The sequence below is a fragment of the Solanum verrucosum genome, unplaced genomic scaffold (genome assembly GCF_900185275.1).
Source record: "Solanum verrucosum unplaced genomic scaffold, falcon-dt-bn FXZP01000120.1, whole genome shotgun sequence".
In the NCBI taxonomy this organism is placed as follows: Eukaryota; Viridiplantae; Streptophyta; class Magnoliopsida; order Solanales; family Solanaceae; genus Solanum; species Solanum verrucosum.
The window spans coordinates 1,473,114-1,489,906 of record NW_026020714.1 but is presented as its reverse complement, the minus strand read 5'-3'; the positions used below and the strand labels follow the sequence as shown (position 1 = coordinate 1,489,906).

The 16,793-nt window shown below is 33.8% G+C and overlaps 2 protein-coding genes across 2 annotated transcripts in view; one reads left to right on the top strand and one right to left on the bottom strand.

Moving 5' to 3' along the window:
- Positions 1-16,793, top strand: part of LOC125812513 (DNA repair protein XRCC2 homolog) — a 102,673-nt gene that overhangs the window by 58,412 nt on the left and 27,468 nt on the right. The window lies entirely within an intron of this gene.
- Positions 16,313-16,793, bottom strand: part of LOC125812467 (26S proteasome regulatory subunit 8 homolog A-like) — a 9,703-nt gene continuing 9,222 nt past the window's right edge. The window contains exon 7 of the mRNA XM_049491950.1: positions 16,313-16,371. Within this exon, the coding sequence (XP_049347907.1) occupies positions 16,313-16,371 (59 nt within the window). The remainder of the gene's footprint in view (positions 16,372-16,793) is intronic.

Genomic DNA, 16,793 nt, shown 5'->3' with positions numbered 1-16,793 from the left:
TGACACTCCAAAGTAGGGCATTCAATAGAGGAAATGACAATTTTAAGTTTGAGTTGTTGTGATGTAGCCCGGGTACATTGCATCCCGCAAGTAGGGCATTCAATAGTTCGATGATTAATATACAATGTCGAGGTCCAAAATTGGGTGTCAACAACTGCCCCTCGTTTGACTTGGATTGATGAAAGAAATTCGAAGAAAATGAAATTGACGAATCCAATTTTGACCGACCACATCTTCATTTTTAGGAAAGGGAATTTGGCATGGACTTTAGGAATTATGGCCGAACCCCGGAATTGGGTTTCCTACATATCTCAGGTTATATGAGAATTCATGCCACTTGTAGTTCTATACGCTTGATTTGATGCACGATTATTAAAGAATTCGAAAGCTATTTCAATATCAAATTATGAAGAGACCTGAATGCTCGAGAATCAGATTTAGGAGAAACTGTCGAAATACAATGAGTTTTCAACATTGAGCCCACCTACATATCCCTCAACTTAGGGAATCAGGCTGATTGTAGTTTGACTCGATCGGTTGAAAAGGAAATCTATTATGCAAGATAACCTTTGGTTCTAGAGGAGTGACAAGTAAGTCGAGTATGAAAAAGAGGCTTGCAACCTCTTAGCCATGAATGTGGGGCCATTTCATACTCATAAATAAGAACTTACACGGACATAATTTCCAAAGCTCTTGGTGCAATGTCACTCAGATTGAAAAGTTGCCTCCGGTGAGAGTTGAAGTCTTCCGGATGCGAAACTGAAACCGATACACTCAAAGAAAAACCCACATGCCTTCAGATAGGGGTGTGATTTGATTGTGGTAGAAGTCACTCCTCAGTTTGATACTCCTCTTTGGACTATGTCCCAGTTCGCTGTTAAGAAAAAGTTCCACGTTGTGTTGTATCCTTTTTTATGTCGTCCGCCCCTGTGGTTTGTTTTGAGAATTCATCCTCTTGGATGCTCTCGACAAAGACTGAAATGAACTTGTTAGTAGAAACTGTAATTTAAATAGAGAAGTTATATGGTTTACCATATTCAACACATTTCTTTTCTCTAAATGTTCTTTCGTCAGCCTCAGTCGGTTTTGACGCAGTAGATGATGAATTGATATGATACGAGACGATGATGACTTTCTTGATAATGCAATATTATTGACAACGATATTTCATCGATAGGATGATGATGAATGATGATCTTTGACCTCTGTTAGAAAGCTTAAACTTTCTCAACAAATTGCCCTTGTTCACTGCTGAGAGGGAGTTCCTCATTATGTTATGTTGCATATCCTCTTATTGTGCGATGTTTCCTGCTAAATCTTTTGCAAAATCTAGAAAGCATTTGTTAACAACTTAAATGTCGTGAAGGCATTGAGATGAATATACATGTATGCGTATGAAACTTCTTAAGATCAAAGTAGTGCTACTTTAAAGCTAGTGCAAAAATCACTCTAAATAAATTGGTGCAAACTTCAGAGTTAGTGCAGAATCATTTGAGATAAATACAAGGCTAAAAAGGTTAGTGCAAAATCATTGCTAAATTGAATCTATAGAATTGACGCTAGTGCGAGTTTGGTGCAAAAATCATTCTGATAGAATCATTGTTAGTGCAAGTTTAGTGCTAAAATCAAGGTTAGTGCCAGTGCAAAATTAATGCCAGTGCCAAATTAGAGCTGGTGTAAATTAGTGCTAAAAAGGTTTGTGCTAGTCAGTGCCAGAAAATGATTAGAGCCGGTGCCATTAGTGCTGGTGTAAACTTAGTGTGACATTAGTGCAAAATCAACAATTTATAGTTCGGCAGTATATGTGAAAGTAAAGAAATTCCAAACCGTCTTGCGAATATCGTGACTTTATAGCTTTGCCTTCTTGAATTATCTTTACTCTTTTGCTGGCCTGCTTATTTGAACATCGTGACCTTATCCAAGTTCTAATTGTCATTGGATGGATAATAATCAAACAACTTCATTATTGTACCTGCTTGAACTTCTCCACATTCAAAGAAAAATTTTAAGTTGAGGGAGGGGAGGCTGAATCACGCTGACTTGAGATTTCCAAGTTTGTTTCTTTCTTGTCAATCTTCTTGTTTGGACTCTTTGATCCCATTCGAGAAACAAGACTTGGTAGATAAATAATTATTAATTAAAAATAATAATACTAATAATAATAAACAAATAATTTTATTTATATAAAAAATTGTATATAGGAATATAAATCATTTCAAAATCTCTTGTTGGATTCCAGATTATGACAATGCGCTTGGACATCCTTTGTCTAGATATTCCAATTAGACCATGTGCTCTAACTATTCAGCATCTTTCGAAAAAACCTTGCCCCAGCTTCTTGCTTTAGTCAACTCTTGCATTCATTTGTAGTGAAATTTTGAGACATTGACAAAATTTGCCCTAGTTTCTACTTTATAGATAAATAGAAATCTCTAAAACATATGACTGAACCACAAGGCGCCTATGTATCCCATTGAAAATAGGAATCAGGTCGTACGTAGTTCAGGATACAACACAAAGAAAAATTATATATATATATATATATATATATATATATATATAAAAGTGACCGAAGTCGATGAGGCCGCCTGCGTATCCTACCAAGGAAATCAGGTCCAAACGTAGTTCAAATTACATCAAAAAAAGGAATTTTGAAATTTTGCTAATATGACCGAAGCTGATAGAAGTCGCCTACATATCCCACCGAGGGCATCAGGTCACATCGTAGTTCCAATTACATCAAAAAATTTGCCTAAAGGAAATAAATTAAATTAAACTCCTAAAAACAAACGTCTTCTGACTGGATCTGAATGGATGAGCTTTGGTCATATGTCACCATCCACGTCTGATAGCATCAATGTTTTTCCAAGACAAAAACCATTGCTAAATAGGTGCAAAATTCCTTAGCTTCTTCTTGCTACCAATTACGCCCTGTTTTGAGTATCCTCAAACTTGCTTCATTGGGTTTGGTAACTTATGCAACATATGGCCATGAAAACATATCCACATGCTTTCTTAATAATTCAATCAATGCTTCTTTCTCAAATGGCTCTAGGCGAGCATTGACTATGACTTTCCTCACTAGCTTTGAGTTGCCTAAATTCAAAATTTCAGCTTCGTCCAAAAGTTGTTCAAATTCCTTAGCTAGCTTATCGAGTTGCACATCATTTTTATATCCCTTGAGTTTCTGTTGGTCATTCATGTTCGGCTCTTTTGCCTCATCGCATGTCATAATCATAGGATCGACAAGTTTATAATTTTGTATGCTGAAAGAGTAAAATAGAAGTAATAAGATAAAAATAAGGAGTTAAGAAGAAATGGAAGGCATATAGAGATTTCACATTTGAGCTTTCATAAGGAGAGGCAAAAACAACAAAATTTCTCCTACATGATTAAAGCCTCAATTTTAAATCATGTCATTTCAAAATACTGCTAAAATTTAATCTACCAAGACTCTCGGCGAACCAAGGACGGAGTAGAGGTCCAATTCTTCAAGGCATCTCTTGGTTTGGCATTCCAGATGGTCGGTGTCTTGGTAAAATCTTCAGTAATGAATAAAATTTTGATCCCTTCAACTGGATCATCTTCAAGAATGCCTTTAAACATTTGGACTGCAGGCAGATTTGGGAGCAAAATAAGATTAGGCACAGAAATGTCACCCCTCTTCTTGAACTCAGGTTTGACGATTGTTTCCAGAATAGTTTTTCCTGCTGGCATAATAGTTCCCTTAAAACTTCACTCATCGTTTGTGGTAACCATGTTCACACCCACATTCCCATAATTATGCAAAGGATTGTTGTTCACATTTGGAGAAGCTCCTTTAAGCTAGATCACATTCTCTTTGATCAAAAACTCAATTTTATCTTTGAGAGCCAAACAACTTTTGGTGTCATGTCCTGCAGCCCCAGAATGATATGCACAATGCTTAGACTCAACAAACCACTTAGAACGAGGCTCGATATCTCTCCACAAAATTGTTTGGATCAACCCTGCTACTTTTAACCTTTCAAAGAGTTGGGCATAGGGCTCAGCAAGAGGTGTGTAAGTCTTCCTTTTGTCAAAATTTTGATGAGGCCTTGGTGGAGTTGCTAAATTGTTTGGAGGTTGGAAACGGACTGATTGTTGGTAATGTGGTGAATTTTGATATGTGGGTGGTTGCTGGTAGTATGTTGGTTGGGAGTTATAAGAAGGATAAGAAATAGGTGAAAACATTTGATTATATGGACTGTGAAGTGGCTGGCTATGGTATGCGTGCATCTGGCTTGGCCTTCGCTCCTGAATATTCATTATAGTTGCAACTTCCTCTTTTTTCTTCTTAATTCCTCCAATTTTTCCAAATTGAATTGCCTTATTTATTTCCTGTAAGGCTGCAAAGTTTGTGACTCTCCCCTACTTGATTCCTTCTTCTAAAGTTTCCCCATGTTTGACGAGGTTTGTGAATTTGGCACCTCTCATGAGCAACATCCTTTCATAATACATATTATATTGATCTTTGATAAAAATGTTCTTCATTTCATTATCATCCACTAGGGGTTGAATTGTAGTTGCTTTTGACCTCCAACGGATAGCATACTCGCAAAAGGTTTCAGTGGTCTTCTTCTTCAACTTTTCAAGGTAAGACTAATCAGGGACGATCTCAATGTTGAACCTGAACCTTTCCATGAAATCCTCTGCCATATTGCTCCAGTTGTGCCAAATCTTTGGATCTTGCTCGATATACCAAGTTAATGCATCTCCAGTTAGGCTTCTGATAAACAACTTCATTCTTACGCCTCATTTCTTCCTACACCAACCAATTTATCACAATAAGATCTTAAATGATTGCGGGGATTTCCAGTGCCATCAAACATCTCAAATTTTGGTGGCTTGTATCCATCAAGTAAGTCAATGTCAGGATGTACACATAGGTCCTCATACTCGAGTTTATCTCCTCTTTTGGAAATCCGCATATTTCTAACTTCTTCCCTCAACTCACGCATCTCCTTGTCACGTTCCTCCTCCTTTGATTTCCACTCTTTCTCCAACAACTCATATGGATTAACAATTGGTGTCAAGGTAACAAATGTCTGAGCTTGTGTAACATATATCGGTGGAACACATTGCATGTTAGGATCAACTTGTGCCGCTGATATATGTTGAGGTATCGAGTGATTTTGAATTAGTGGAGTATTGTAAGGAGCGGTAGTTGGTGTGGCATGTGATAGGTTTGTAGGAATTTGGTTTTGAAGACTTTGATATGTGGGAAATTGGGTTGTATATTGTGGATAGAAGGGAATTTGATTTGGAGAGATTTGGTAGCTGGGAACTGGGGTGAGAGATTGTGGGTTGATAGGGACTTGAACGGGTGGCGGGGTAACATGTTAAGTATTGGAAGGAATTTGGCTAGATGTGTTTTGGAACATGAGAGATGGATTTACATACTCGGGTTAACGTGAGCTTGATTTATAGGAGTTGGGTTTATGGGATGCGAGTTCATGACGGGTGTGCTTATGGGCTGAGTATTTTGTGAAGGAAAAATGTTAGGAACTAGAGATTCTAGAGATGGAAAATGAAGAGGCATTGGAGCAGTGATCCTTGGTTCCTGAGGAGGGGTGTTATGTATTTTTGTGTAAAAAATAACCGACAAAATTGTGTTGATTTTCTTTCTTTAAAATCATTGAAAACCTAACAAAGTCAGTCAAGTTTTAACATTGTTTAGTAGTGTTATTAGCAATGAACAAGTGTCTTTTTTTTAGTAGTGTTATTAACTAAGTCAGACGAGTCTTTTTGAAGATTGGGTTTTTTATTCGTATGGATTTATATTAAAAATTAAAAGTGAGTATTTGCGTTAAATTTAGATAGCCTAGATGATAAGAAAAAATAAATAAGTAGTGTTATTTAATTTGATTGAATGTTTAAGAAAGAAAATCAAAGAACTGTCGTCAATTTATTTTCATGCAAAAATACAGAGAAATATCAAAAAATAATATTATTGTTTGAAAATTTTTATGTTCGTTCGCGAATGTTTAATTTTTTTAATTAACAGGCACACGTCTATTTTTTTAAAATAAGAAATTGCAATTGAAGAACATAAATAAAACAAATCATAACAATTAGTATAAATGTTTAAATGGTACAGAAAAAATGGAGTTTATGGGTTAAAATGGAACAAGGCTAAGTTGGAGTGCCAAAATGAAAAATGAGGGCAAGTTTGAGGGGCTGTATATGTGTTTGGCTTATATATATATATATATATATATATATATATATATATATATATATATATATATATGTATATGTATGTATATGTATGTATGTATGTATGTAATTTTAATTAATAAAATCAACCTCAAAAGGTGAGTTTATATTAAAATAAATTAATAAATACCGACCTAAAGAGGTCGGTATATTTAAATAATTATTTTATTTAGATAATATCAACTTCACGATGTCGGTATGTTGACACCCAATTTTGACAGACCTATAACCCTTTCGGAAGTGCTATTTGGTTAAATACGTGGTTTTTTAAAAATATTCCGAGTTTAAATTTTTAATCGATTTTGTCTAAAAATTATATATTTTAGTTTGCATGCTTTATAAAATTATCGTAAATATTATTAAAATATTTTTAAAATTATAAGTAAAACTCGGAATAATTATTTTATTCAAATGTTTTAAAATTTAAGTGATTTTTATTATATACAATGTTATAATATTTGTAGTATTTTAATTGGATAGCATTTCTTTAATTTTTCTCGAAATCATTTAATTTTTAGCCAATTCTAATCTAATTCCTTTCAATTTTAGCTTTTTCCTTATTCAATTCATTGCAATTCTAGCCACGTCAATCCAATTTCGTTTTTCAATTATAGCCTCTTATATCAATTTTAGTTGCAATTTTAGCCATTCATTCATTGCAATTATAACCCTTTTTGTCCAAATCTTGAAACATTAGTTTAAATCTTAACCGTCCATCCTTTAAGTGAATCCTAGATCAAATCCTAGCCGCTCATCTTAACTAATCCAATGGCTCAAATTAAATCTACCTAACCTTCCTATTTTTGACCTAAAAAGAGACCAAACCCTCTAATTTTGAAAACTCTTGTCTTCTCTCCTTGCTCCTATCGCCCTCCTCCCGTCGCCTCTTCCCGTCGCCATCCTCTCTCTTGTCTCTCCAATCAGCGAAAGTTTGTTGCTCTGTCTCTCCCTTAACTGCTCCGGCCAGTGACCTCCAAGCAATCAACATCAGCAGCCGGCGAGGAGAGCAACAACATCTCCGGCCAACTGACCCCGACCTCGATCCACTGCCCTTCTCCTTTAATTGAAGATTAGGGTTTCATAATATTATTTTTAATTTCTTCAATTTGAGTATTGAATTTGTTAATTAGTGTATTGAATTAGTTTTTTTTATTGATTGTTAGTTTGATTGATTGTTAGTTAGTAAGTGAATGATTTAGGGGGTTTTGATGGTTAGTTTGAATTAGGGATTATTTGATTGTTAGTTTGTGTTTGTTGATTGTGAAATGAAAATTTTAATGTTGGGGTTTGTTTTAATTAGGGTATCTTAGGATTTGTTTGAAATTCGGTATTTCTTGAGTTAATTAGTTCGATTTTGGAATTGTAAGATTAGATTGAATTAGGGTATTTAAGGAGTTGTTTGAATTTAGGATTTTAGCACTAGTTAGATTTTGGGATTTTAGGACTAGTTTGAATTTGTGATTTCAAGACTAGTTTGAATTTTGAATTTAGGACTAGTTTGAATTATTATTGAAGTTGAACTTAGAATTTGAACATGAACTTGAACTTGAACTTAGAATTTGAAGTTAAACTTAGAACTTGAACTTGAAATTAGAACTTGAACTTGAATTTAGAATTTGAAGTTAAACTTAGAACTTGAAATTAGAACTTGAACTTGAACTAGAACTTGAACTTAAACTTAGAACTTGAACTTGAAATTAGAACTTGAACTTGAATTTAGAACTTGAACTTGAACTTGAACTTAGAACTTGAACTTGAACTTGAACTTAGAACTTGAACTTGAAATTAGAACTTGAACTTAGAGCTTGAACTTGAAATTGAACTTAGAATTAGAAGTTGAACTTGAAATTAGAAATTGAACTTGAACTTAGAACTTGAAATTAGAACTTGAACTTAGAATTAGAACTTGAACTTGAAATTAGAAATTGAACTTGAACTTTGAACTTGAAATTAGAACTTGAACTTAGAACTTGAACTTGAAATTAGAATTTGAACTTGAACTTAGAATTTGAACTTGAACTTAGAACTTGAACTTGAACTTAGAACTTGAACTTGAAATTAGAACTTGAACTTGAACTTGAACTTAGAATTTGAAGTTAAACTTAGAACTTGATGTTGAAATTAGAAGTTGAACTTAGAACTTGAACTTGAAATTAGAAATTGAACTTGAGCTTAGAACTTGAAATTAGAACTTGAACTTAGAACTTGAACTTGAAATTAGAATTTGAACTTAGAACTTGAACTTGAAATTAGAAATTGAACTTGAGCTTAGAACTTGAAATTAGAACTTGAACTTAGAACTTGAACTTGAAATTAGAATTTGAACTTGAACTTAGAACTTGAACTTGAACTTGAACTTAGAATTAGAACTTGAACTTGAAATTAGAACTTGAACTTGAAATTTAACTAATTTTAGAACTTTTCGTGCTAGGCAACTGAAGAAGCTCAACATCTAAAAAAGTTGATACAAGACTATATTGCTTCTTTCATCAGAGTAGGAGATAAGGTTGGTGCTTCTAAATTTCTAAAGTTCAAGTACAATTGTTTTCAATAATGTGTTTGTGTCCATCTAGTATTGATATTTAGCTTTAAGTTTATGATAATATTTTTGTGTCCATCAATTGTTTGTTAAGCATAAGTACCAACACTAGTTGATCCTATTGGTGACAAAATTGGTTTTCTTGCAAGATCGATTTGTGTCCATCTAGTGTTGACACTTAGCTTTAAATGTAGAAATAATATATTTGTTAAGCATGAGTACCAACACTAGTTGATCCTATTGATGACAAAATTGATTTTCTTGCAAGATCAATTTGTGTCCATCTAGTGTTGACACTTAGCTTTAAATGTAGAAATAATATATTTGTTAAGCATGAGTACCAACACTAGTTGATCCTATTGATGACAAAATTGATTTTCTTGCAAGATCGATTTGTGTCCATCTAGTGTTGACACTTAGCTTTAAATGTGGAAATAATATATTTGTTAAGCATGAGTACCAACACTAGTTGATCCTATTGATGAAAAAATTGATTTTCTTGCAATATCGATTTATGTCCATCTAGTGTTGACACTTAGCTTTAAATTTAGAAATAATATATTTGTTAAGTATGAGTACCAACACTAGTTGATCCTATTGATGACAAAATTGATTTTCTTGCAAGATCGATTTGTATCCATCTACTGTTGAAACTTAGCTTTAAATTTAAATAAGTTAGATTAAAAAATGTGGTTTTGTTGATGGATTTAGTTGTTGGAATTAAGTCAAAACTAAACTAGTTAAAGTTGTTAAGTTGTTTAAATAAGTTAAATTAAATAATATGGTTTTGTTGATGGATTTAGCTGTTGGAATTAAGTCAAAACTAAACCAGTTCAAGTTATAAAGTTGTTTAAATAAGTTAAATTAATTAATGTGGTTTAGTTGGTGGATTTAGTGTTGTATTAGTCAAAACTAAACTAGTTAAAGTTGTTAAGTTGTTTAAATAAGTTAAATTAAATAATGTGGTTTTGTTGATGGATTTAGTTGTTGGAATTAAGTCAAAACTAAACTAGTTCAAGTTATAAAGTTGTTTAAATAAGTTAAATTAATTAATGTGGTTTAGTTGGTGGATTTAGTGTTGTGTTAAGTCAAAACTAAACTAGTTAAAGTTGTTAAGTTGTGTAAATAAGTTAAATTAATTAATGTGGCTTAGTTGGTGGATTTAGTGTTGTATTAAGTCAAAACTAAACTAATTAAAGTTGTTAAATTGTTTAAATAAGTTAAATTAAATAATGTGGTTTTGTTAATGGATTTAGTTGTTGGAATTAAGTCAAAACTAAACTAGTTCAAGTTATAAAGTTGTGTAAATAAGTTAAATTAATTAATGTGGTTTAGTTGGTGGATTTAGTGTTGTATTAAGTCAAAACTAAACTAGTTAAAGTTGTTAAGTTGTTTAAATAAGTTAAATTACAAAATGTGGTTTTGTTGATGGATTTAGTTGTTGGAATTAGGTCAAAACTAAACTAGTTCAAGTTATAAAGTTGTTTAAATAAGTTAAATTAATTAATGTGGTTTAGTTGGTGGATTTAGTGTTGTATTAAGCCAAAACTAAACTAGTTAAAGTTGTTAAGTTGTTTAAATAAGTTAAATTAAATAATGTGGTTTTGTTGATGTATTTAGTTGTTGGAATTAAGTCAAAACTAAACTAGTTCAAGTTATACAGTTGTGTAAATAAGTTAAATTAATTAATGTGGTTTAGTTGGTGGATTTAGTGTTGTATTAAGTCAAAACTAAACTAGTTAAAGGTGTTAAGTTGTTTAAATAAGTTAAATTAAATAATGTGGTTTTGTTGATGGATTTAGTTGTTGGAATTAAGTCAAAACTAAACTAGTTCAAGTTATAAAGTTGTGTAAATAAGTTAAATTAATTAATGTGGTTTAGTTGGTGGATTTAGTGTTGTATTAAGTTAAAACTAAACTAGTTAAAGTTGTTAAGTTGTTTAAATAAGTTAAATTAAATAATGTGGTTTTGTTGATGGATTTAGTTGTTGGAATTAAGTCAAAACTAAACTAGTTCAAGTTATAAAGTTGTTTAAATAAGTTAAATTAATTAATGTGGTTTAGTTGGTGGATATAGTGTTGTATTAAGTCAAAACTAAACTAGTTAAAATTGTTAAGTTGTTTAAATAAGTTAAATTAAATAATGTGGTTTTGTCAATACTAAACTAGTTTTAGGACTACTAATAGTAAAATTATTATTAAATTTTATTTATAATATAATTGAGTATCTATATTTTTGTAGATGGATCATCGTTTGTGGATTTATAATATGCATTATGAAACTAGTACTGGTTTGAAACCTAAGTTTATTGACGGTGTTAGAAATTTTATTGAACATACAATGACACTTGACATTTTCAAGATAATGGATTGGTTAGGTGTCCTTGTAGTGCAAGTAAGTGCTTAAATTTTTTTAAACCAGATAGAGTTATGGTTCATTTGTATTGTAATGGATTTAAGCCTAGATATTTTGTATGGATTGATTATGGAGAAAGTGATGGATTGGATGGTATCTTTTATAATTCGATGCCTGTTGATGTATATACTATGGTTGCACCACATGGCCCAAACTAGGGTTGAACAAGTTAGAGTTGAACATGATAGGGTTGAACATGATAGGGTTCATGAAAATGATCAATGATGCTTTCGGGGTTCAAGGTGGGATGGAACCGGAACAATATTTTGATGAAGCTCCTAATGAAGAAGCAAGACACTTTTATGATCTATTAGAAGAGTCTAATCATCCACTATGTGAAGGGAGTCTTCTGCCTTGTCAGTTGCGGTTAGATTAATGAATATTAAATTAGATTGAAATTTTCCTAATGCTGCTATGGACTCAATGGTTGATCTTTTGGGTGAACTAGTTAATCTAGAGTTTAACATACCAAAGAACTTCTATTTGGCAAAGCGTTTGGTGTCCAAGTTAGGATTGACGTATGATAGAATTCATTGTTGTGTTAATGGATGCATGTTGTTTTACAAGACTGATAGTGAATTAGAAAATTGTAAGTTTGTGGACATACTCGTTATAAGAGGACTCCGGCTGGAAAGATGGTCCCAGTTCAGGCGATGCATTATCTACCTCTCATTCCTAGGTTAAAGAGGTTGTATGCATCGATGAGGTCTGCCCCACATATGAGATGGCATCGTGAATATAGAAGGCCGTTGGGTGTCTTGTCTCATCCATCTTATGGTGAAGCATAGAAGCATTTTGATAATGTATATCCTGATTTTGCTAGTGAACCAAGAAATGTTAGATTGGGGTTGTGTTCAGATGGGCTTCACACCATTCTCTAATAATGCTTCCCCTTATTCATGTTGGCCGTATTTCTTACTCCGTATAATCTTCCTCCTGAATGTGCATGACCAGTCCCTACATCTTTCTAAGTTGTGTTATTCCAGGTCCCCGGAATCCAAAAAGTTTGATTGATGTCTATCTACAACCATTGATAGATGAGCTCAAACAATTGTGGTTTGAAGGCGTTTTGACTTATGATATATCAACTAAGTAGAATTTTATCATGCGTGCTTCTTTAATGTGGACTATTATGATTTTCTTGCATACGGGATGTTGTCTGGTTGGATGACAGTTGGAAAGCTAGCATGTCCGTATTGCATGGAAAATAGTAAGACATTCACTTTAAAGCATGGCAGAAAAAATACATGGTTTGATTGTCATCGCCAGTTTTTGCCAATGGACCATGAGTTTAGAAAGATGAAAAATACATTTAGGAAAAATAAGGTTGAAAGTGACCCCCCACCTCCATACTCACAGGGCATCAAATTTGGGAGAGAATTTCTCAATTACCTAAAGTTACAGAAGCTTCACCTTCTAGACTTCCTGGATATGGTGTTGAACATAATTGGACCAAACAAAGCATATTTTGGGAGTTGCCGTATTGGAAGGACAATCTGCTACGACATAATCTAGATGTGATGCACATTGAAAAAAATTACTTTGACAATTTGTTTAACACAGTGATGGATGTTAAGGGTAAGACAAAAGACAATCCAAAAGCTAGAATGGACATAAAGGAATATTGTAGGAGAAAAGAGTTATGGCTGCAGGAAGTACAGAATGGTAAAATAGTTAAGCCCAAGGCCAGCTTTTCATTCACATTGGATGAGAAACATGAAATTATTGAGTGGGTTAAAAAATTTGAGGATGCCAGAGGGCTATGCTTCGAATTTAGGAAAGTGGGCAGATATGAATGAAGGAAAATTGATAGGTATGAAAACTCATGATTGTCATGTTCATGGAAACTTTAATTCCTATCGCTTTTAGCCATCTACCCGAAAGGATATGGAAACCAATCACAGAGATAAGTCTTTTTTAAAAGATTTGTGTTCTGGAAAGTTGTTGGAGAGTAGTTTAGATAGGATGGAGGAAAATATTCTTGTCACTACTACTAAGTTGGAGAAGATATTTCCATGTGGTTTTTTTGATGTGATGGAGCATCTTCCAATTCACCTTGTACAAGAGGCCCGCCTCGGAGGTTCGGTTCAAACAAGATGGATGTATCCATTTGAGAGGTATCCATTTGAAATATTCACTAAGTTATATATATTCACCAAGTCTTTTGTATATTAACATATATATACATATATGCATGCAGAAAAATTGGTAGTTCGAAGCAAACGATTAAGCAAAGGGGAAGGATCGAAGGATCATTTGTTCAAGGTCATATTGGGAGAGAAACATGTGATTTTTTATTCTTATTACTTTGGTCATGATGTGTCATGTAGGAGAAACAGGCCCAATCGCAATGATGAAGGCGATATTGATCCTTTATTTCCACCGATATCAATTTTAATCAAAATGGTCGAGGATCTAAAAAGCGTAGAAAGCGAGGGCTTCACTGATATGAAAATGCAATCAGCTGTAACACATATTTGCTTAATTGTCCAGAGATTCAATCATATGTCAAGTAAGTGTTAAAAATATGTTATTAAATTACATACTAATAAGTGATCATTAACTAACGAAATACTTCAATGTAAAATGATCAGCTTGTTCGTAAACACATGGGGTAATGAAGCCATCTATACAGAAATTTACAAATGGCTGAGGAACTATGTAAGTGTGCAATCACTAAGTATTTAATAATATATTCATGTTATACTAAATTATATTACTTGAAATAACAATCGCGTAGGTTTACGATGAATACTCAAGTATCCAACATTTGCAATTAGTGAAAGAAGTAGCCCTTGGACCTGAATCTCAAGTATTGGCAAATGAATAAGTATTGTGTCAATAGTTTTAAGTTTCAAACTGAAGAAGTATCTAGGAACAAGAAAACAAATAATAGCGGTGTCCATATACAAGGTGATGTGATGGTACTGGTCAAACTATTGAATATTATGGTGTCATTCAAGAGATTATTGAAGTGAGGTATTCAGGTTGGCCTAATAAGAAGATTGTATTGTTTCGGTGTGAGTGGTTGACCCATCACATAGAGGCACAAAGGTGGACCATCAACATAATATAATTAAAGTTAAGCACACCAGGAAATACAGAAGTTATGATCCTTTTATTATTGCACAACATGCTAAACAAGTGTATTACGCTTCATATCCATTGCGTATAGACAAAGCTGATTGATGGTTGTTATAAAAAGTAAGCCTGTGGGAAGAATTGAAATTGACAATGTCTTAGATGTGGCGTATCAAAATGATGTGCAATTGTTCAACAACAAGTTGATGTTGAATTGGAAACCACACTACGACATCATCAACACATATTAGAAGAAGTATTTAATGATGAGATATTGAATGTTGAGGAAGAAATATCTAAGAATGAGGAAAATGAATCATTTGATGACGAAGAATGGGACGATAATGAAAATGAAACAACTGAGGAAGAAGAATGGGAGAATGATGGAATTGAACAAGCGAGGAGGAATAGTGTAGAATGAAAGCTAGCTAGTACATATGTAAGTGTATTTTACTAATTTTATTTAATTTATGATTTTTATATACATGTAAATTTGCATACAGATGTCATCAGGCGGTGACGGTGATAGACATTGCGAGCATCTTGGAGTTAGCCAGACTAAATAGGCTAAGAAGAAGAAGTCTAGGAGACCGATAGATCCTGAGGATATTGCAGGATCTATTTCTTCTGCGCCAGAGCGCATCAGCCATGATACTCATTTATTTGCTGTTCCGTTTGGTACGGCGGATCCTCGGCAATATTATCCTAATTATCGTCGACCAGTCGGTGCTTCATCTACTTCACAGGCATTGCCTTCACGACGCTACGAGGACCTACCTTTACAGGCTATTCGTCGAGCACGACCCTTATCGGCAGGTACTCCATCTCCCACAGGTACATCTCCTCAGTTATCTGCCATGAGGCTTGGAGATTCTAGTAGCGAGCAGTCAGATGCTATGGCCGGTACGCCTCCATTGACTCAGCGTTTTGTGCATCCTGATGTATCACCCTCGTCTACAGCTGCACCTAGTGCTACACCACATGATACGATGTCTGCTCTAGCTCCTGGCCAGAAGGACAGACTTGGTAGAGTCATGATTGAGCCGGATGGATCATCGTAAGTTTGTTTTGTTATCTATTTGTTACTTTATTTTATTTATTTCTTATACTTTAATATATTATTCATGAACTAACATATTTATTATGTGTTTTGCAGGTGGCATCCTGCAAAGGATTGCCCGGGCTTTAAAAGAGTGTGTTAAAACTCTATACACAAGCTTATCACTCTTGGAGCGAGATTCCAAACAGTATACGCCAGGCGATGTTTAATAACTTTAAGGTATATATTTTTTAGTTAAGTTTAGTATACTTTACTTTTTTTTACTATCGATTTAATTAACGTTATTCAATTTTTTCAGACTATGTTACTAGTCGAGGTACATTTTCATTTTAATGTCTAGCTATTCATTTGGATGTAGTCGATGGTACAATTGGAACACAGACAAGTTAAGCAAATCAGAAAGCCAAAATGGCTAGAGCAAGTCTTAAAGGTGGCTCATTGCACACCGAGGTGCAAAATGGGATTGGAACAATTGCACGAAGATGGTAAGTTCTAATTCAACTTTTATAAATAATTAGTTGATACTATATATCGTTATAAATTTCAGTTTTTATTTATAGGAAAAAGAATTGGGACGCACTCCCATTGAACCAGAGGTTTTCAAAAAGACTCATGTCAGGAAGAAAAAATGAGTCGGATCCGGATGTGTGGGTGGAGGAAAGGCCGAACAAACTTTTGTAAGTTATTTAATATGATAATATATATCATAGTGAATAATTATTTATGATATGTATATATATTGATGTCAATATTTATATTAATATGCAAAATGACTTTCATAGACAGTCGCTGAGAATCTAGATAGTTCGGTTCAATGACCAAACTGTCCACTCAGATTTGGAAAGAAAAAGTGGTAGGGGGACACACAAGGGTAGATGCTATGGTTAGGCCTCGCAACGATGTTAGACGCCTTCAGTCAGGCTTAGAAGGTATTGGATCGTCACGTCAAGTTGAGGCACTTGACGGTGTTCAGATTACTGCTATCGATCAATAACTAAACTTACAGCGGCACTAGCAGAGTCGGAGCGGAAAAGAGTAGCTGAACAACAAAGCATGAGTGAGACCGTTCAGCAAATCAAAGAACAAGTGATGGAACCCGCTCGTCGACCTACTACTTCGGCTCCCGATGACACCGACGACGAGAGTGATGAGGATGATTATGTAGATCTCACTCCCTAGTTTAGATCTCTGGACATTTATGAACTTTTTGAAATTTTAAAAACGAATTTTAAAAGACTTTATAAGTCTTTAATTTATGATTTAGATACTTTTGAATGTTATTTTAAGTTTGTTGTTTTATGTTTTGTTTAGATTGTTTATAATTGTGTGTGTTTGATTGGGCTGAACAGTTGTAGAATTGAATTGAATTGCATTTGCAGGGTGGCAGCAGAAGCTGCGAGCTGCTACTGTCAAAAATATGCAGAAAAGCGACGGACACGTGGTTTGTCCGTCGCTTTTTTG